The sequence below is a fragment of the Maylandia zebra genome, linkage group LG5, assembly GCF_041146795.1.
Source record: "Maylandia zebra isolate NMK-2024a linkage group LG5, Mzebra_GT3a, whole genome shotgun sequence".
Lineage (NCBI taxonomy): Eukaryota > Metazoa > Chordata > Actinopteri > Cichliformes > Cichlidae > Maylandia > Maylandia zebra.
Window position 1 is genome coordinate 17152180 of NC_135171.1, and position 21253 is coordinate 17173432.

Sequence of the window (21253 nt, forward strand, 5' to 3'; positions counted from 1 at the left end):
TTGTCACATTTATAAAACATTCAAAATATATAAATATATTTTTTGCTTTGTCAGATTCTCAGCCGAGCAGAAGTGAAGCTTTGTCCACTGCAGAGGGGCCGGGTACCAAACTCCACAACTTAAAGACAGAAAGTATATCCTCTTCTGACACTCAGCATCCCTCGCAAGAGTCAGCTTTCAGGAGGATCAGTGGCCTGCTTGAACTGGGGATTGTGTGTTTACCAGGTAATTTTGCACTTGTTAGTGTATGACATGAGAATATATTATTTTGCAATGTGATTTTTCACTGCAAAATAACCATTTCTGGCATACAGTACATGTTACTGTATGCTTCAAATTTCTTTTTTGTACCTAAGAAGTCAAATACTGCACACAACATGACGACTTAGCATTTTAACAGGTAAAAACAGTTTTTATTTGATCAGAGGATGACATCAGCGGCTTCTGTGTCATTGTAAGATGTGATGGATCAGATGTTATAATTATTATGTGCCTCAAAAAGCTCAGCAGAAGCGAGTGACGCCTCAGTTTTCAGTGTTAAACATAAAAGGTTAAATTTAATGTAGCCCTGACTTCCTGTGACTGAAAATTCATATAAAGAAAACTTTTACCACTTCATGGATTTATTAAAAGCATCTTCTCCATCATGTCCATCCGCAGGCAGCAGGGACAAGACTGGCAGGGCAGTTGTGGAGGTCCATGGTGACAGGATGGGGTGGACGTCCCCTCTTGTGTCAGCACAAAGCATCTGTGAATTACTGCTCTACTTACATTCTATACCAAGGTACAGTGCTGAAAGACTGAGATGTATCTCTAGAGAAAAAAAGATAACATTTCTGCAGTTAACAAACCTGTGAGAATGGAGTTTGTGCTTTGCAACATGTGGGAAGCTGATGTCTTCAGTGTGCCAGAAGAGGAAAATACTTGCTGGCTTTTCATTTAGCGCCTGTGATTATTATCTTATGAAAAGGTTCTACCACAAGAGGGCAGCAGCATATCATTTTCAATATTTCCAGTGGTCAGCAGGAAGCTGTGAATAATATTATGCATGACCTCATATCCACACCAACTGTTCTCCTATGGGTAATTAGTTTGTATAGCAACAGTTCTACAACTGTACAGATTTGACCTCTGCATATAGCACCTTAAGATCATTTGGCAGTAACATGGCTAATGTTTACTGACCGGTGGCCAGTAAACATTAGCCATGTTACTGGTCTAGTAAAGGGCAAATTAGCGGGCTTATTTGTTTACACTAACTAAAGGTTTTGATGCAAAGCTGTTCTACCAGAAAGCTGACCTTGTGCTGTCCCCAGCAAAGAGTCACACCACAACAGTCTGCAGCCAGGCTCGCTGCCAGCAGTCTGGTATGCAGCGCATTGACAGAAATAACAGCCTTGCTTGATGTAGGCTCACATAGGGATAAACAAAGAAGAAGTTTCTTTTTTCTTTGGTTTTTTTTTGTGAATTTGTGAAAAAGTTTAAGGTCTAAGTGTCAGATGTGGGTAAGTGGGAGTCAGATGAAGAGGTTAATGTAAATCTGAGATGTGGATTACTTAAAGCCCAAAAGCTCTTAAATCTGTTCTTTATTGCTAAATGAACACTGTGATGAAATATTACATTTGGGTTCCTAATGCGCTCTAACATGACTTGTTTTCGTAGGAAAGATGTTCGAGAGCTGGGAATGACTTTGGTCATCAATGCCAGGAAGAAGCCTCCCCCTCTTCACCTCTACAAGGCTCTATTGATGGCCCAGGTTAAAACAGTAATGCTGCATGCACATGCCAGAAAAAAGTTGATGCAAAGATTATGGGGAGTGTTTGGTTTACTGGAAAAAACAGGCCTGGGGGTATAGTGTACTGGCCTTGTGTACAGTACAAATTGCACTGTAGGTCTGTGGTCATTAAGGTTTTACCGTAAGTGAGAAAAAAAAGGCAGGATACTTAGACATGTACCACTTAATAACCCTCAGCAGCCTTCCCCTAACCTGTTCTCTTTCCGCTTCAGGAGCAAGCTCTCCATGCTGTCCACAGTATCGTCATGCTGATGGATAAAGACACTTGTCAGCGTCCTGAAAAACAGCCTGGTCTGCAGGTCAGACATCAAAACATTTCATTTCCCTATTCAGTATAAAAGTGTAACTCTTATTCACAAAGTGTTTGCCTTTGTCTCTTAGATGGATTTGGTGACCACTATGAAAGCCCTAAACAAGACGGTGGAAGCTTCCCAACTAACCTCTGATTTTGGAGGTACCTTCACTTACAGTCACACCGAGTGGCTGCAGTTCCATCAGGTACTAAAAATGCACGCTAAGTCTACACAACTGCTCTACTGGTGGTATTGAATCCTAACTACTTCACTCTGAAAACCCATGGAGTGGTGTCTGGTGACTAAAGTTGCTCAACCATAATTCAACACAGTTAAAATTAGGCTCCCACCCAGCCAACCACCCGGAGCATGCATGATATCCGATGTGCTATACTTTGAGTGCAGGAAGGGTGTGGTCACATGGGAAAGGGCAAAGTCTTATCTGAATGATGAATTTGATTATTTATTATAATGTTAATTGCTCACATTAAGTAGGGGCTGATATTTTATCCTGGTTACGGATAAAACTCAACACTGAGTCTCAAGGCCATTCTGCTTTAACACACAGATCAGTTACTTTGTGTAGCACATACGATACCATAAATTACATAATATTTAACTGTACTAGTGTGCAAATGAGGGGAAGGAGGAGTATGCCAGCCCAAGAAGAAGAAAATAAAGAATTGAACTGCCTGTAGACAGCTATAGATATTTTTTTAAATACAGTTATTTTTAAACCATTTATATTTCTTAATATATCTAATACTTAAAGCAAATTGAATGTTAAAGTAATACAGCATTTAACCACAATGTGGACTAGTAAATACAGTAAAACATATTCAATATTTGTTTTAGATCAGTAAGCTCCCGATAGCTTAAAGTTTCTTATATAAGTAGAAAAATTATTATAATGCGAGATATTAGACTTGATGCCCTAGTCATGTACCCTACAGTAATATTGTACGGATAGTTGAAAGCATCTAAAGTAACCAGCAGCACACTGATAATGGTGTCTGCAGATTTTTTAAAAATGAACTCAGTTTGTCTCCTTTTGCTTCCACACGGCGTTGCCTCTTCCACAAAGCTCCTCAGTTCAATACAATTGAACATGTTTTATTTCAGAGGCTGGTTTCATTTATGACTGACCTGCGAGGAGCTGACAGTTTGTTGCAAAAGGCCATTAAGAGGGTGGATAACAGAAACCCAATGGACACAGCTCAGGTAACATATATATATTTATACTGTATTGTTATTAAATTGGTGTATGCACCACACGCTTATATTTTGGCTTTGTATTTTGCATAAAACAGGAAGTGCAGCAATGCATTGAAGAACAGAGGATTTCAATGAAAGAAATGCTGGAAGATGCTAGACTGGTGACTTTGCAAAGGGAAGGAGGGGCTTTTCTGGCCAGGATGAAGAAAGAAGAGTTCAGATTTCCACAGTCTGAGGACTACAGGTGTCAGATATGATTTGTCACTGAATGATATTCTTCTTTTTTAACTTGTATTAATCTATATAACATGCTATAGAAAATCTAAGGGCTGTTTTATTTGCACTTGCCATACTTGGCAAATTTATGTGCACATTGCATTTGGAAGGGTAATGGGTGAAGCCATCCTGGGTATCACCAAACTTTACTAATCGGAATGATAACATGTAGGATTTCTCCTCCCTAATGGGAAAAAAACGACATGCATTTGAGGTAGAAGTCAATTAATGACCATTTTTAGATGCCTACACAGTCCTGGGAATATCTCTACTGTAATTATTCCAGCTAAGTGAAAACAAAAAACTGCTGGCTGCATGGCTGTGTGGGTGGCTGCAAAATGTTGTTTATATTAAATATTAACAACTAGTTTCATTTGTTTTACTTACCAGCAGGAAGCATAGTAAGTTATCCATGAAATGTTACCATAAATCATAGAATAACGACTATTAAACATATTTATTTTAATTGCTTTTTGCCTTGTTAAAAAAATAAAAAAAACACACCCCAGTAAAAACTGCATGAATCTTATTTGTGGTTTTAAACTAGAATTAAAGAGCAAACAGATTTTATTTGTCTTAACTTAAAGGCCCAAAAAGAGATGTGCAGCTACCACTAAACTCGTAAAAAATAGCTGTGGCAAAACAGGATTATTGTGTTTTAAAATACTTTTTAGTTTGGAAATTTTTTATAGCGTGCTTCTTTTATACGAACAAATTCCAAAAATCTGGTGATTTTGAAAATCTCATAAAGTCATATTTTATTCGCAAGAGAACACAGAAAACATGAAATGTTTGAACTGAGATGGATATTGAACATTTTGAATTGAATAGCAGTGACCCATCTAACACAAACAAAAAAGCAAACGTTGAGACAGCACATCTATAAAGGCACCATCCACGCTGAAAGATATGCACATGTATTAGAGCAACAAAGAATAAGTAAGTCTTTTTCAGGGAAGGCCTTTTGTATTTTAGCAAGACAATAAAAAAATGTATGCTGCATGTCTGTCATTGTAGAAGAGCCCTGCCTGCAGTTCAGCCTTTCTGCCAGCTGTAAATGAAAAATGAGATAAAGAAGATCGAGGACTGTTGTGCAACCAAGTATTTTATATCAGATAACAATGGGTCAACATTCCTCTCCCAAAGGTCCAGCAGCCAGTGTCCTCATTTTGATGTTCCCAGATGTTTACAGACTGTTGTTAAAAGAAGAGAGGGTGTTACCCAGTTTTAAACATGGCCTGTTCTTAAATTTTTTTGAACCATGTTGCTGCCATCAAATTCAAAACGACCTTGCCTTTTTTCCTAGACTGGGAGTAAACATTTTTCTGTGTTCTAGTCTGGGTCAAATATGAGGTTGGCAAATCATTGCACTCTGTTTTTATTTACATTTTATGCAGTGTTAACAACAGTTTCAGAATTGGGTTTGCAATTAAAACAATAAAACAAGGACAGTGTCACATGATGGCTGTCAAAAACTGCCTGGCGTGATGCTGATTAAAAAGCCATTTCCCTCCCTGCATGACAAACGCAACCTCACAGTCAGTCTTAAATGTTTTCTCCTCGTGTTGCAGAGACGCTTTGGAGTCGGTGACAAGTCTTTATAACCAAGTGGAGGAGAAGCTCCACACACTGGTGATGAGATCAAACGAGTCCCTCCAACAGCTGGAGTTCCTTTTCAGGCTTCGAGAGGTGGAAGCCAAAATCAGCACGGTATGTCTAGTAATCTTAGTCTGTTTACAATATTAGAATCTACAATATGTGTTTAAACATCTAAAAGTTATGTGATGATAAACTCACAGCTGGTAGCCACATGTACAAAGTGTAACCGCATAACCAGGGCTTTGTGTCTTGTAGGCTGGGATGTGGTTCAGCACAGAAGGTGAACAGAGACTGAAGGACTCTTACCCAATTGATGATACCCAGGCTTGCACTGAAAAGGATTTGGAGCACTTCCACATGTTCCTTACTCAGTCTAAGGTATCACCTAACGGCAAAGAAATTAGAGATAAGAAAACTTGCCCTCTTTTGGCTGATCAAAGTTGATATCAGTAATATCAGTAAACTGCAGAAGCGGAAGGAAATTGATTTCACTTAACATTTTCATCGTTTATCACAGGAAAAACAGCAGAATGCCTTGATCCTAGCTGCAGAGGCAGAGGGCATTTTTGAGTCCAGCGACAGCAGCCCTGCAAGAGATGTTTTTCAAACTCTCGTCAACACTTTCAGATCTAATGTAGAAGACTTCATGCTGCGTGCACAACAGAGATCCAAAGAACTGGACGCGCTTGTGCACGTTTACGCCTTTTGTGAAAAGGTTTGTGTTTTGTCATTGCTCCTGACAATTTTTATTAACGTCCCTTTCCCCCTTGTAAACATTTTTACTGATTACTTTCCATTTCCTTTCACTCACTCTCTCTGTCTAGGCATCTGCCCTGGCCAAAGAATGCAGTCATTCTTTGGAGCAGGTAGAGCAGGGGTGTTACCCAGCTCAGACTTTAAGTACACTCCAAATGTATGAGCAGAGATTAGGTGGTGAATTCTCCACCCCTCACTTCCAGGCTGTGAAAGCTAAAGCCTGCGCCTTGGGATCAGGGGCTTCGGCAGCAATGAGAGTGTGGAATGCAGCTTGGGCCCAGTGCCGAGAAGTCAGGCAGCATCTTAAGGAGATGCAGAAGAAGAAAAAATACATAGATAAGAACCAGATCCAGAAGACCACAGCTGCAAAGTCTCCAGGGGAACATGGAGAAATGGAGAAAGAGGAGAAAGGGAGTGTGATAGCAGAGGCAGAGCATTCCTTAACCCCACAGCTTAGCACCAGTGCTGTGTGCCTCAACTGCAACGACTTCAAAGAGAGCAAAAACAAAGAGTCTAAAGAGCTGCATTTACCAGAAATGCCTGATAAAAATGGAGAAAATACTTCTGATTTCTCTCTAAACACTGACTCCCACCAAGAGAGCAAGTTGAGGCCAAGAGAGCATCACAGTGAGACAGATCTAAGAGATGTAAACTCAATGAAAGGGAGCGAGGATTTTCCTTCACACCAACCTTTAAGTCGATCTCTAAGCGAAGGCTCACATGTCTGCTCTTATCTGACGAGCGTTCCTGGCTTTTCGCCTTTAAATGTGAGTCACAAGCACTGTCATAGTAAGACACAGTCACTGGAACAAAATCAGCAGCCCATCCAAAATCTCCCTTTTCCCCATAACAAGAGACTACTGCCAGGAAACCCAATCAGCAAATCACCAAGAGACAGCAATGAAGGGAAGGGTGAAGGATGTATAGACTCCAGACAGGAACCTGAAGATGTCAGGACTCCAGAGACATTACTCACACAAACAGAAATCAATGGCTGCACTGTTTTGTAAGTAACCCTCTCCCTCACCTGTAATCTAGAGCAAGATGCTGTCCAACATATGGCAAACTATATTAAATGTTTTACCCAAATGTTCCCCAGTAAGCAATACTATCGTATGAAGACATGCTACCCACGCACACACAATGTAAAACTGAGCTCACCTGGGTTTCATTTCCTGCATGTGGAACAGGAAAGTACGGAGGATCATGGAGGAGCTACTGTCCACAGAGAGGGAGTATGTGAAGGCTCTGGGTTATGTTCGAGAGCACTACTTCCCTGAGCTGGAGAGGGAAGATGTCCCTCAGGATCTCAGGGGCCAGAGGGGGAGCATCTTTGGTAACTTAGAAAAGCTCCACGACTTCCACCGACATTACTTCCTGAATGAGCTGGAGGGCTGTGTGAATGAACCCTTCAGAATAGGACGCTGCTTTCTACGTCACGTAGGTGCCATTTGTGAAAGTCTAGCTTTAAAAAAAAATAAATAAAATATATATATATATATATATATATATATACATACACACACACACACACACACACACACACACACACACACACACACACACACACACACACACACACACACACACACACACACACACACACACACACACACACACACACACACACACACACACACACACACACACACACAGCTCACTAGCTGTACCCACACAAAATGGCACTCTGGCCCAGAGCTCACCCTGCTCTGGGCTTAAATACCCTTAATTGCTGATGGGAGTCAGCTGTACAGGAGGGAAAGGTGGCACCTCAGGCAGGAGGTAGTGGGACACGCCCACACAGGCACCCTCAGGAGAGAGAGAGGCCCTGCTAGGGCCGTAACAATATATATATATATATATATATATATATATATATATATATATATATATATATATATATATATATATTAGGGGTGCAACGATACACAAAATTCACGGTTCGGTTCGATACTTTGGTGTCACGGTTCGATATTTTTTCGATACAAAAAATGTTCATGCCTTTTTAATTTGTCATTTATTAAAACTCGGCCTGTGTGTGGGGCTGGACGGCGTCAACACGTTAACGAGCTAACTGCGCTAACGCACCAGTTCCCACCAATGTAATTGAGCATTGCGTGGCACATCCGACATACTGTTTTACTTTTGTCCATGACGCGCTTCAGGGTCATACGTCACATGAAAACCAAAATAGTTCCAAATGCCAGATCTGAATGAGGGTGGGGAGGTTCAATTTGCCATGTTACAACGAGCTTAGCTTCTGTCTTGCTAGCTTGCGCTGCGCTCAGTGGATCTGCACTAGGGATCGTATCGTTTAGGTTTTATCCGATACCGGTGCCAAATCGGTACTTTTGAAACGGTGCCGGTGCTCAAATGGTGCTCAAACCGGTGCTTAAAGAATGGAGAAAACACAAAATTGGTCCAAAAACCTCTCATGTTCAGCTGGTTTTTGTAAAAAGATAACAATATTAGCCTTTTCTGCAGCTATGGGGCATATATGGTATCACTCTTGGCTGGAAGCAGTGCTTAAACAATGGAAAAAACACAAACTTTATCCAAAAACTTCTCATGTTTAGCCGTTTCCCTCTTTTTCTTTGGTCATTTTAGCCTTTTTTGGCCAGGGTGAAGGGAGTATCTGCCATCAAACAAGAAGACAGCCGCATGTAGCTATGATGATGTTTGCTAGCTCACCTTACCTGCATTAATGTAATAACGTGGTTAGCCTACTCAACGTAAATTACACACGAACAACATTAAGCTACTCACGCAGAGAAGAACGGCTGCTGCTGCCATCATCATCCGTCATCATTTCTGCTACACTGGCAGGGCTAGGGGCCAGGACTCTATTCTTCGTGTTTTTGGGGATGTTGCTAACTCCGGGTCTGATAACAGGCACCACACCCGCAGTAGATGCGCTTGGTGTGAGGTCTCGCAGCAAGCTATCAAATACGGCGCATTTCTTGGCTTTTAAAAAAACCCGCTATGCGTCGCCAGGTGTTTCATCGGATTCGAGGTGTTACCTCCTTTGACAGTATCACAGTATCAGCTTAAAGCACTTGTTGCAGGCTGCTGAGTTTGCATATTTTGCTGTGAAGTACAGCCAGACTTTTGACCGCTTCGCCTTGGGCATTTTTAATCTGTAGCTCTGCTCTAAAAGAACGTACGTACCTTGACCCGCCTACTATCCTCGGAAACGTAAAATGATTGGCTAGAAGTGTATCACAGCTCAGGAAAAAAAGCACCGAAATAAAGCACCGAAATGTGCGCTGCTTTTCGGTCTGGTTACTACCATTTATGTCAGAACCGGTGCCATCATGGCACCGGACACCGGTACCCATCCCTAATCTGCACTCGACAGTGCAGCCTAGGCAGAGTAGTTGAACGCATATTCACTGAGCGCTCAACACAGACAGCATCTTCAGAAGAAAAGTTGATAAAAATAAATTTAAAAATGTGTATTGTTCATACATATGCGTACCAGACCGAGAGCACTGTATCGAACGGTTCACTATCGATAGGATTATTGTTGCACCCCTAATATATATATACACTCAACAAAAATATAAACGCAACACCTTTGTTACTGCTCCCATTCCCCATGGGATGGACGTAGAGACCTAAAATTCATTCCAGATACACAATATAACCATCCCTCCCAAACAGTGGTCACAAATCAGTCCAAATGTGTGGTAGTGGGCACATCTGCTATATTGAGATAATCCATCCCACCTCACAGGTGTGCCACATCAGGATGCTGATCTGACATCATGAGTAGTGCACAGGTGTACCTCAGACTGCCCACAACAAAAGGCCACCCTGGAATGTGCAGTTTTTTGCGCTATTGGGGGTCTGGGGACCCAGAACCGGTCAGTATCTGGTGTGACCACCATTTGCCTCATGCAGTGCAACACATCGTCGCATGGAGTCTATCAGATTGTCAATTGTGGCCTGTGGAATGTTGGTCCACTCCACTTCAATGGCTGTGCGAGGTTGTTGGATATTCGTGGGAACTGGTACACGCTGTCGTATACGCCGGTCAAGCACATCCCGAACATGCTCAATGGGTGACATGTCCGGTGAGTATGCTGGCCATGCAAGAACTGGGACATTCTCAGCTGCCATCTGCCCTGAACAATGTGAACCATGATTCATCCGTGAAGCGCACACCTCTCCAACGTGCCAGACGCCATCGAATGTGAGCATTTGCCCACACAAGTCTGTTACGGCGACGAGCTGGAGTCAGGTCAAGACCCCGATGAGGACGACGGGCATGCAGTTGAGCGTCCCTGAGACGGTTTCTGACAGTTTGTGCAGAAATTGTTTGGTTGTGCAAACCAATTGTTCCAGCAGCTGTCTGGGTGGCTGGTCTCAGACGATCTTGGAGGTGAACCTGCTGGATGTGGAGGTCCTGGGCTGGTGTGGTTACACGAGGTCTGCGGTTGTGAGGCCAGTTGGATGTGCTGCCATATTCTCTGAAACGCCTGTGGAGACGGCTTATGGTTGAGAAATGAACATTCAATGCACGGGCGACAGATCTGGTTGACATTCCTGCTGTCAGCATGCCAATTGCACGCTCCCTCATTGCTTGTGGCATCTGTGGCATTTTGCTGTGAGACAAAACTGCACATTCCAGGGTGGCCTTTTGTTGTGGGCAGTCTGAGGTACACCTGTGCACTACTCATGATGTCAGATCAGCATCCTGATGTGGCACACCTGTGAGGTGGGATGGATTATCTCAATATAGCAGATGTGCCCACTACCACACATTTGGACTGATTTGTGACCACTGTTTGGGAGGGATGGTTATATTGTGTATCTGGAATGAATTTTAGGTCTCTACGTCCATCCCATGGGGAATGGGAGCAGTAACAAAGGTGTTGCGTTTATATTTTTGTTGAGTGTATATATATATATATATATATATATATATATATATATATATATATGTATATATATATATATATATATATATATATATATATATATGTATGTATATGTATGTATGTATGTATACACACTGTTTCTTGAATCATTAAATCATTAGTTTTTCCATGAAACAATCGGTTTAAGTTTTGGCAGCTGTTTAATGTTTAGTACTACCTCACGGTTTTCAAACACCAAGTAATTTCCCGATTGATGTGTAATAAAATTGCTTTCAAATGTGTCCTGACTTTATGCCAGTGTCTTTAGCTTCCAAGAATTTACTGGAATTATGGTACACTGCTTGGGATGTAGTGACATACTTCCACACAGAGTCCCGACTAATCATCTGCATTTATTTTCCATTTTAGAGAGAAAGCTTTGCTTTGTATGCCCTTTACAGCAAGAACAAGCCCCAGTCTGACAGTCTCCTGATCAATCACGGGCAGGCTTTTTTCAAGGTGAGATCACAAATGTGGACCTTCTCTCCAGGATGCCACAGATATGTAGTCGCTATATAGGATGCTATCAAAAAACGCTGTTGTTTCAGGAATAAAAACATCTCTTTGTATACCTCTGAACCTCTCTAGTGCTATTTTTTTTTTTGCATTTTATTTATTTTTTGTATTTATTTTTTGGTTTTTTTGTTAAATTGCCCAGTAGATGCCTCATTCTGACCACTTGCAGTCGTGCATGTGTGATTAGAGCAGAAGACGTGTCAAAACGTAGACCCTTCAAGTCTTGTTTTGGAGAAGAGATGACAAATCTGTCCTCTAAGGCAATGCTGAAATTCCAAATACATTGCAATATTGTATTGTATTGTATTGCTAGTGGACTGAATGGGACTTGCAAGAAGTGATGTAATCAGGAGCGCTGGATGCAATTCAGAGGTACACATGTAGTCATATTTAAATTAGTTAAGGTGTTGACTGCACCTCATTAAAAGTTTGTAGAGTGATATAGTTATTACAAATCCTGTAATAAGGATTTTATGAGAATTCCTTTAATAGCTATGTTGGTGGAGAAACTGACTGACTGAAGCTGACAGATTTTGCCATTATAAAAGGCATTTATTCAAAAAATGTTCTTCTAATCTCACTCATCCAATGTCCCATCACACACACGCATGATTTTAACCATGTCATACACCTTTTTTAGCCTGTACAGATATTCACCAGACCTTTTATAACAATACTGCTTTGTTTCCTCTTTTCTCATACCAGCAAAAGCAGCTGAAGCTGGGGGATAAAATGGACTTATGGTCATACCTGTTGAAGCCTGTGCAGCGCATTAGTAAGTACAGTTTGCTGCTGCAGGACATGATGAGGGAGTGCGATCCGGGACAAATCAGAGAGATAGCTGAGCTAAAGGCAGCCCTTGAGGTCATCCACTTCCAGCTTCGTCATGGCAACAACTTGCTGGCCATGGACGCCATCCACCACTGTGATGTAAGAAGGACTCTGGTAGCGTTAGCTTTAGTTCTGTGTAATTTGATTATCATGATTACAAGATGTGAAGTTTTTAAGTGTTATATGCATATTACAAAATATAGTATGAATGTACACTGGTTTGTCATGCTGTTGTGCAACATCTATGGAGTTTAAGCAGCAAAGTAGGGAAACAGGTACAGGCAGGTCAATATAAATACTCAGAAACATTCATCATTTCTTGGTTTTGTGCAATAGCACTGCTAAGACAGAACATGCATAGGAGAGGCTAGGATATGATTAACAAGGAGAATTCATTAGCCTCATTCATAGGAATCCAAAGTGAGGTGGTGTGTGTGTGGTGGTCTGGAGCTCCATTATCTGAGAGCCCAGACAGAGGGGGTGAAGATTCACAGGAATTTTGTGGGTTATTTTGTTAACTTGATGACCTCTCTCCTGTCAAAAGTAGTTAAAAGGTTCAGTATCTTGCTTTGCTGCTTAAATTTATTTGATTTTTTCTTTAGCTGAATTTAGAAGGTTGATAATTATTCAAAGGATCGTACATTTAAAATGTAGTTTTTTGCATTTTTGATGGGTACAGCACTGCAAATGACCCTACTGAGCCACACTTAATAACTCTTTTGTGTACTACAGGTTAATCTAAAGGAGCAAGGGCAGCTGATTCGTCAGGATGAGTTTTTGGTAACTTTTAGGAAGAAGAAATGTTTCCGTCACATTTTCCTTTTTCAAGAACTCATCCTCTTTAGCAAGACAAGGAAGACTGACATTGGAAATGACACATACATCTACAAACAGTCATTCAAGGTACACGTACTGCGCAAAACAGAATTTTTTTGTGATTCATCACAGCAAATGAAAGTTCATTCAAGAAACTTCCCCTTTATAACAAGTCACTATAAAATTACTTGTTGCAAAGTGCAAATGACTGTTATAGTGACAGATTTTCCATTTGGTGTCATAACTTAGGACAATTTCCTCTTTGCATACATGAAGGGGAAGACTCACAACGCACACAAACCAGCTTGGCCTTTACCGGAACCTTTATCCAATGTGACACATAATATAGAACTATACTCAGTAGTGTATATCAAAAACAATTACCAGTCACAATATTTTGACGAAGTTTTTCTGAATAATTCAATAATATGTGTTAATATACCCATAAACCTTGAGCTGCAACTTATTTTACTGCAACTCACTATTTTAACACAGCTCAGCTCTTTATTTTAAGTCCTGTCTGGCACACTGATACTCCTCAAGAGGACTTGGATATTTGCCTGTGGTTTTACAAATGTACCAAAGTGCTTGCTGTATTTACAAAAACCTATAATCTAACACAAACACATTATCTTTCTCTGTATTCAGACCTCTGACATAGGAATGACACAAAACACCGGTGACACCGGTTTGTGTTTTGAGATCTGGTTCAGAAAGAGGAAAAGTCAGGACACATACACTCTGCAAGCAGCCAGCCGTGAAGTGAAGGAGGCTTGGGCCAGGGACCTGGAACGGATACTCTGGGAACAGGCTATACACAACAGAGGTACGGCACCTACATATAAACACACACCAATTACTACATTTGGAGGATTCATTTCATAAAAGAAAAACAAAAAACAAAACCCAGCGCAGCATATCTAGCTGCACAATTAGTCAATGAATGTACCATTTGAAAATTACACAAATGGTTTCACATGTTATCTTTTTAGAGGTTCGTTTGCAGGAGAGAGTGTTTCTGGGTATTGGAAACAAGCCTTTTATGGACATTCAGCCCAGTGAGGCAGCCATCAATGATCGAGCCATTGACTATGTACTGATGGGGAGAGGTGAGTATTTGATGTTTTTAAATAAATTTGTGACTTCTCAGACCCTTACACGGTTTCTTGTTGTCAGAAAACAGAGGCCTGTTCTCTGTGGGATCATGTGCATCACGGGACGAGCTTCCAGGAGGGCGGCCAAAGTCTGCTGGTTCAAGGAGCAGCTCTTCTTCCTCCTCGTCCTCTGGACGGGGCTCCCTCTCCCCCGTGGGGTACTTGTGTGGACCAAAGCAGAAGGTGATTGCAGGGGTCCTTGGACGATATGCATCACCCCCAGGAGCCCTGGAGGAGGACGATCTTGACCAAGAGAGTGGAAGTCAGCATTTATTGTGTGAGTGAAACCTTGATCAGAGTAAAAAGTATGTGATACATTTTTATTACACAAAGTCAAATGACCAGTCAAATGAAGAGGGTATTTCTCAATGAACCAGAAGGAAAGTATATACTTTGATGTACCCCAAAACTTCCTATTGTTATGAGAGTGTTTCTGATGACCCCTGAACAGGTTTACAGTATCAGGGTATTGTGTTTCAAGCCTCAGAGAATTTCCTCTACAAGCTATGGGGCCAACGGTCAGAGATCAGGGCAGATTTCTTTTCAAGAGAGCCAAAGGTATTTCAATAGCAAAGCTAATTCCTAAAAAGCTGTTTGGCCCTCAGCTGTCGGCTATATTTAGGAACTTTCTCTCACCACTATGTAGTAGCGGGAGAAGTTTGTCCCGTGACATAATTGATGGCAGACTTTGATCATTCCTCAGTTCAACCAATCATGCACGTACAATTTTAACAAAGAAACTTTTCTTTGTTTCAGTGGACAGCTCAGAGTCGTCAGGCGAGAGCGTAAGCGGCTTCAGCAGTTCCAGTCACAGCTACCACTCTGCTATCGGAGGAGAGGTGGAGGACGTAATCACTGTTAAGGAGTCAGTGATTGCTCAGCCAACTGAGGCTTCCAGCATTCTTGCAGGAACCACAAAAAAAACCCAACCACCAGTTCCACCCAAACCCAAGCACAAACCAAAAGATCACAGCAAGAATCTGCCCTGCAGCAAGGTGCAGTACGGATCTGAGTAAAAGGTCATTTGGTTAAAACCAACCTGGTCATAAATCACTCACAGATGTATTCACCACTGAGTGAAGTCACTCTCATTTCTGCTTGTAAGCTGCTTTGTAGCTTACATGTGTGGTTTTGAATGTCAGTAATGAATCTTCTATTGTGACCAGTCTTAAATATTCCTTTTTAATTATTATCTCTCAGGTACAAAGCACCGCTTTTGGAAAGTCCACTGATGTTTGAGAGCTAAGATATATATAAGGTATAGTAAAAGTAATGCAGTTTTACATCACCTATATCTTTTAATGTTGCATAAAACACTAATGAAAGGGAGGCACGTGAATAATCCACTGTTCTATTGTGAGAAGCAGTTATTTTTACATTTCTTCTTCATTTCTTCATTTTTCTGCAGATGTCTAAGCAGCCTGCGAGTCTGTGCCCACAACCAAAGGAGACATCACTTTATTCCAGCTGTTACTGTAATGTTATACAACTCTGTAAATAAAGCTTCTTTTGATGTCACCACTAAAACCGTAGGTCAAGAAATCATCTGTGTGTTGTATTCTCACTATAAATGGTGATAAATGTCAGTTTGAAATACCTGACGTGGCTTTTTTTGCACTATATATTAGGTTAGTTTTATATCTTAAGCTGCAGTCTCTGTGTCTATGTGTATTTGCTATTCATAATACATTGTGAGATTACTGTGTACTCTGAAATGTGGATTTTATCATTGTTAAATAAAAACACAACATAATGCCGTCTTTTTCAAATCTATTGCCAAATGTTGTACGAATGATGGAAGCCTCAGCAGTACTCAAAGCACAACTAATTTCCTCTGGAAACAAATCCTTTGCTTTTTCTTTTAACAATTTTTTTTATAATTTCACATATTACCGGTCTGAAGATATTGTTACATGACTTTCATACTGAAATACACAATATAAACAGTGATGTTGCCTGTTTGCTTTCGCATGGCCTTTTTCACACCTCAATATGAAAACATTTGGTGACCAAAGTGGCGACATTAGGAGCTTAACTGCCAGGTCAGACTTACACTAGCTGGACAAAGTAAATGAGCCATCAGGGCATCATCATCATCATCATCATCATCACCACCATGTTTTGAGTACCTCCCTCAAAAAACAGAAATTGAGTGGTTGTTAAATTTACAAAAGTCTAACTTGTAATTTGAACAAAATACTTTCATGTTTCTAGTAAGAGTGGTTAGTTACCTTGACTCTCGAAATGCAGAAGATCCCATGAGATTTCAAACCACAGGAAAACCACTGGGGTTTAACCTGTCAAGGACAAAAATGTAAAGAGAACTCTGTATCAAGCCTTGTAATCAAGCCTTGTAACCCGCACTGTATCAACCCTGATAAAGTTGAGAGATAGATGGAGTAGAATTTCTTATAAATCCTTTAAAATGTTATGTTAACCTGATTCTAGACTTTGTTAAACACTCGAGTATTTTGTCAGACTAACGTAATTTGCATGGGTTCGATCCACTATGTCAAATTTAGTTGGGCTCAACTACAGCAAATAAATTGACTCTTTATTAATTAAGTTAGTACAACTCAAGTATATTAAGTTAGAATAACAGATTTGCATAATATGAAAATAAAGCAATTTAATCGCGTGGAAAAATTTTCCATAATTTTTTTTAATGTTCATTCAACGATTTTTTTTTCAGTGCTCAATAAAAATTACATTTACCTTTCTCCCGTGTTTCTACCACCCTGTTGCTCGTGTGTATTGACACATAAAAATTCTTTTGAAATTTACTGTTGAACTAATCGGTCTCTCTGTACCTGTGACTCATAGAAAAATTTACCCAAGCTGATGCTCATGTCAACACCACTTATGAAAAGCTCCCAGCTGTGTGAAAAACCTAAAGTGTTTCTAACATCTGTCTACTTTAGCTGGTGTTTAAGTCTATGGCAACTCCAACAATCAAAAGATAAAACACTGTAAACTAGTGTGATGATTTCTCCCACTCTCTGGTTTGTGTCCTGGGAGAAATCACAGCTGTTGTCATTCAGCTAATTGTTTAAGGATGGCCTGATGAATAACATTTGCTCTCTTCTCCCCGTCAGATAAGCTCATTTTTTGTTTTGTTTTTTAGGTTTGATTTGGGTTTATTTCAAGGCTTTAACCACTGTATCTTTCTTTTCAGATAAAATCCATGATTTATTTATTTATTACTGTTGCACTTCATTATCTGTGTGGTCTCCCTGTTTTTTTTGTCTAAACTTGGACCTGGTTTGTGACACTGAGGGCTTGTCCATTTTAAAATGGGCAAAAACTGGGTTTCCAGCCTGTTTTGGGTGACTATTAGAAAGGCTTATTTGTTGTCACTAGAGCAAGTCTGGGAGATCCATATCAATTTGTGGGTTGGTGAAGAACGCACTAGTTTGGTCAGTGTTTTTGCTCATCTGGTTTATTTTCTTGTACAGCAGTTGGTTCTTTGTGAATGGTTTGGTGTTAGAATAAGATTCGTTTGCTAGGTGTTTATATAATGGGTTTCATAGGTAACCTGTAGGAATCCACTGTGTTAGTGTAGTGTAGTGGGGAACGTGTGAACAACTCATTGTTTCCAGTTGCTTTTTTAAGCCACCGATTTAGAGTGTGTAAGAATGCCATACAAGTAACTATCTGAATGCTAGGCTTGAGTTGGTTATTTCTTTTGTGAAAGAGCTTGTTTTGCTTTTTCAATTTAATTCAGTTTTGTTTATACTGTGTCAAATTACAACAACAGTTGTTTCAAGGCGCTATACATTGTTTGGTAAAAACCCTACAATGATACGAATAAAACAGAAAGGCAGCAATCATATGATCCCCTACGAGCAAACGCTTTGGCAAAAGTGGGAAGGGAAAAAACTCCCTTTTAACAGGAAGAAACCTGCAGCAGAACCAGGGTCAGGGACGGGCGGCCATCTGCCAAGGTCAGTTGGAGTGAGAGAAGAAAGACAGGACAAAAGACATGCTGTGGAAGAGCGCTGAGATTAATAATAAGTAATGCTTCAGAGAGGTGTAAACACAATCAGTTATTAATTCATGTACAAACAGGGACTTGGAAGAGAGAGACCTAATGTTTAGTTATCCACATTCAACTGTTTTACTCTTTGGTGCAATTGTGGAAACTGTATTATTCTTTCTTTGTGATTTTTTTTTTAATGTTTAAGTCATTTTGCTGATCTTCAGTTAGTTTTTTTGTTGTTTTGGAGCAGACGCAGTCTCTTAGGGGGTTTTGGGGGGATAACAGGTGGAGAGAAGCTGCAAAGAGGTGTGTAAGACTGCAACTCTGCTTCTTGGTCTCAACTCTGGATTGAGCAAATTGGTGGTAAAACAGATCACTTCCATAGAAAATGTTGGGGAACATGAGCCAACTGCTGCAACTAGTGAGTCACTAACAGTGCAATATGAGAAAATGGGAGGTCTAGGAGTCCAGAGGATGGTGCGATGATAAGTGCACTCTTTTTCTTCAGTGTGCTGACTGACAAAGTTCAGGAGGCTTATGCTTCATATATATATGACATGTTATCCTTGGGTGTTCTGAAAGGCACTATTTTCAAATAAAATCTGTGTGTGTGTGTGTATATATATATATATATACGGTGGTTAGCACTTTTGCCGCACAGCAAGAAGGTCCTGAGTTCAATTCCAACATCAGGCCGGGGTCTTTCTGTGTGGAGTTTGCATGTTCTCCCCGTGTTTGCGTGGGTTCCATCCGGGTACTCTGGCTCCCTCCCACCGTCCAAAGACATGCAGCTTGTGGGGACAGGTTAATTGGATAATCCAAATTGTCACTAGGTGTGAATGAATGTGAGTGTGAATGGTTGTCTGTCCCTGTGTGTTAGCCCTGCGACAGACTGGCGACCTGTCCAGGGTGTACCCCGCCTCTCGCCCTATGACAGCTGGGATAGGCTCCAGCGCCCCCCGCGACCCTGAAAAGGATAAGCGGAAGTGAATGGATGGATGGATATATATATATATATATATATATATATATATATATATATATAATGCAAATTACTTAAATAAATGTAAAGCTGAAACTCATAAGAATAATTTCAGTGAAGCCTGTGCTAGGTTTTGTTTTTCTCAAATCAAAAGAAATTCTAGTACATGCAATAGTTGCCAATGTAAAGGAATGAATGTACTGCTCTTAAAGGAAAAAAATAAGGTTTCTAGTAAATTGCAAGTAAAACTTACTACCCTATTATAAGGTCATATTGTGTTCAAAAAAACATGTCCTCCAGTTTTTCCTGTTTCTCTGAGTCCTACTGTGGTTGAATCTGGACACAAAGGTGACTATATTTTCATTTCCAATGGCTGTGTCCCTTCCTGGTAAAAAGAAAGTGGTGGTAAAGGTCTTGAGAGGCACTGGAGAACTGCTTACTTTTGTCTTTGAATCCGTTCTCCTGTTCTATTAAAATATAAATGATGACTTTGGGATGTGTCCAGCACTACCTGTGGAGGGAGTCGGCATAATTCTGGGAAACAACCATGCTGGAGAAGGTGTGTACTGTCTGAACATGAGATTGAGAGGTTTCCTCTTTGTACAGTAACTAGAGCGATGTGTTGAAAAAAACAAAGTGATAATAGGACATATAAACTGTAGTTATTACAGTGTAGTTATCTGTCTCTTATCTATCTTTTTTGTAGTGAGTTGGTTCAGAAGCAGAAGTCTGATCCCCCTCTTAAGGTTTGTTTTGGACTCCTGCCCCTGCAAAAGTTTTTTAAAAGTATAGCTCAAGGGTACTTTGTGCAGTCCAATGTCCTGGTGCGCAGATGATTTGTGCAAGGAGATATTAGATATTAGGAGAATATTGGTCATTTAAGTTGTGGTCCCTGTTAAATTCAGAGAAAGTTTCTTGAAAGTATCCTATGAGGGTGTAGCATTACATTTAAGTGTCTGACAGACATGCAGATGGATCTACCATTATTTCTTTTGGTCTCATTTTGAGAGATTTGTCTCTATAAGACCTTGGCTGCATGCAGCGGGGCTAGGGGAGGGTCTGTGCTGACGGACGTGGGTTACTGACCTGGTAGCCTGGCTGCCCCGGGGTGGGTCCGGGATGGGCGTGGGGTTGTGGGGGTGCTCCGTCTCCAGGCTGGGGCCCTGGCTGGGCCTCGGGGGCTTGGGTCCTGGTTGGTGTGTTGCCGGGGTTGTGGACGGGTGGGTGTATGGGGGCCCAGCCCTGGCACAGGGTGGCGCCAGTGCATTGAGCCAAAGGTAAAGGTGTGTCACCAGGGTGCAGGGGAGGCATCCCCCCCCCCGTCCCCCCCGTCCCCCCCGTCCCCTTCTGGCTGCCTGTGCCTCAATTTTATCTCACAACTTAGACATTCACATTACTCACACTCTCATAACACATACATATAGGATCTTGGGGGTGGGCACGCTACACGGACTCCAAATTACCATCAGGGTGTACACCTCACCCCTGGCGTCGTTGCCCACCTCTCAATTTTAAATACACGTAGACATTGAGGGCTATCAGGGGAGCGATGCGCTTACCTGCTGCTCTCTGGCAGGTAGCTCCATGCCCTCCTGGGTTTTAAATGCACCTTAGAACACACATGCATCAACACTATATATGAGCAGGCGGAGGGAGGTTTGGAGTCTTCTCTCACCCCCGTTCTCTGAGGAGTTGGCCGTCCGACTGGGGTCTGGAATGTGGGGCCTCCCTGCTGCTGCTGAGTCGGGGCAGTCTGCATCTCCCCACCGCAAGGAAAAGGGTAACACCACCTGGGTCTGGGTGCAGTTTCCCCCTCCAGGGGCAAGGGTACCTAGACCTGGGGAGTGTGATTGTGTGTACAGTGTCTCTTTATGTCTGTCTCCACTTTGGGTGAGTGTTGAGTATTTGCATATGAGAGCATGAGGGTGGGAATGGATGTTTGTATATGTGTGTGCCTGTTTGTGTCATGGTCCCTGTGCCTCACCAGCTGATTCTGTATTAGGCAACATGTTTTCTCTCTCTCTCTCTCTCTCTCTCTCTCTCTCCTGCCGGGGCGATGCTCATTATGGGCTCCCGCCCCTGGCCCACGCACCTGCTGCCGATCGGGATAATCACAAGG

The 21253-nt window shown here is 41.4% G+C and overlaps 1 protein-coding gene across 2 annotated transcripts in view; it reads left to right on the plus strand.

The window, feature by feature from the left end:
• quob (quattro b) overlaps nt 1-15926 on the plus strand; it is a 28465-nt gene extending 12539 nt beyond the window's left edge. The window contains exons 4-25 of one of the 2 annotated variants that reach the window (XM_076883881.1): nt 55-225; nt 661-784; nt 1663-1756; nt 2008-2094; nt 2177-2293; nt 3211-3309; nt 3399-3547; nt 5151-5289; nt 5434-5556; nt 5696-5893; nt 6003-6701; nt 6789-6940; nt 7125-7374; nt 11226-11315; nt 12078-12302; nt 12936-13106; nt 13668-13845; nt 14012-14128; nt 14196-14450; nt 14930-15168; nt 15374-15431; nt 15582-15926. In XM_076883881.1, the coding sequence (XP_076739996.1) occupies nt 55-225; nt 661-784; nt 1663-1756; nt 2008-2094; nt 2177-2293; nt 3211-3309; nt 3399-3547; nt 5151-5289; nt 5434-5556; nt 5696-5893; nt 6003-6701; nt 6789-6940; nt 7125-7374; nt 11226-11315; nt 12078-12302; nt 12936-13106; nt 13668-13845; nt 14012-14128; nt 14196-14450; nt 14930-15168; nt 15374-15412 (3716 nt within the window). In that variant the 3' untranslated portion in view covers nt 15413-15431; nt 15582-15926. Of the gene's footprint in view, nt 1-54; nt 226-660; nt 785-1662; nt 1757-2007; nt 2095-2176; nt 2294-3210; nt 3310-3398; nt 3548-5150; nt 5290-5433; nt 5557-5695; nt 5894-6002; nt 6941-7124; nt 7375-11225; nt 11316-12077; nt 12303-12935; nt 13107-13667; nt 13846-14011; nt 14129-14195; nt 14451-14929; nt 15169-15373; nt 15432-15581 lie in introns of both variants that reach the window. The other variant, XM_004545161.3, reaches the window with a different exon arrangement.
• The last annotated feature ends 5327 nt before the right edge of the window (nt 15927-21253 follow it).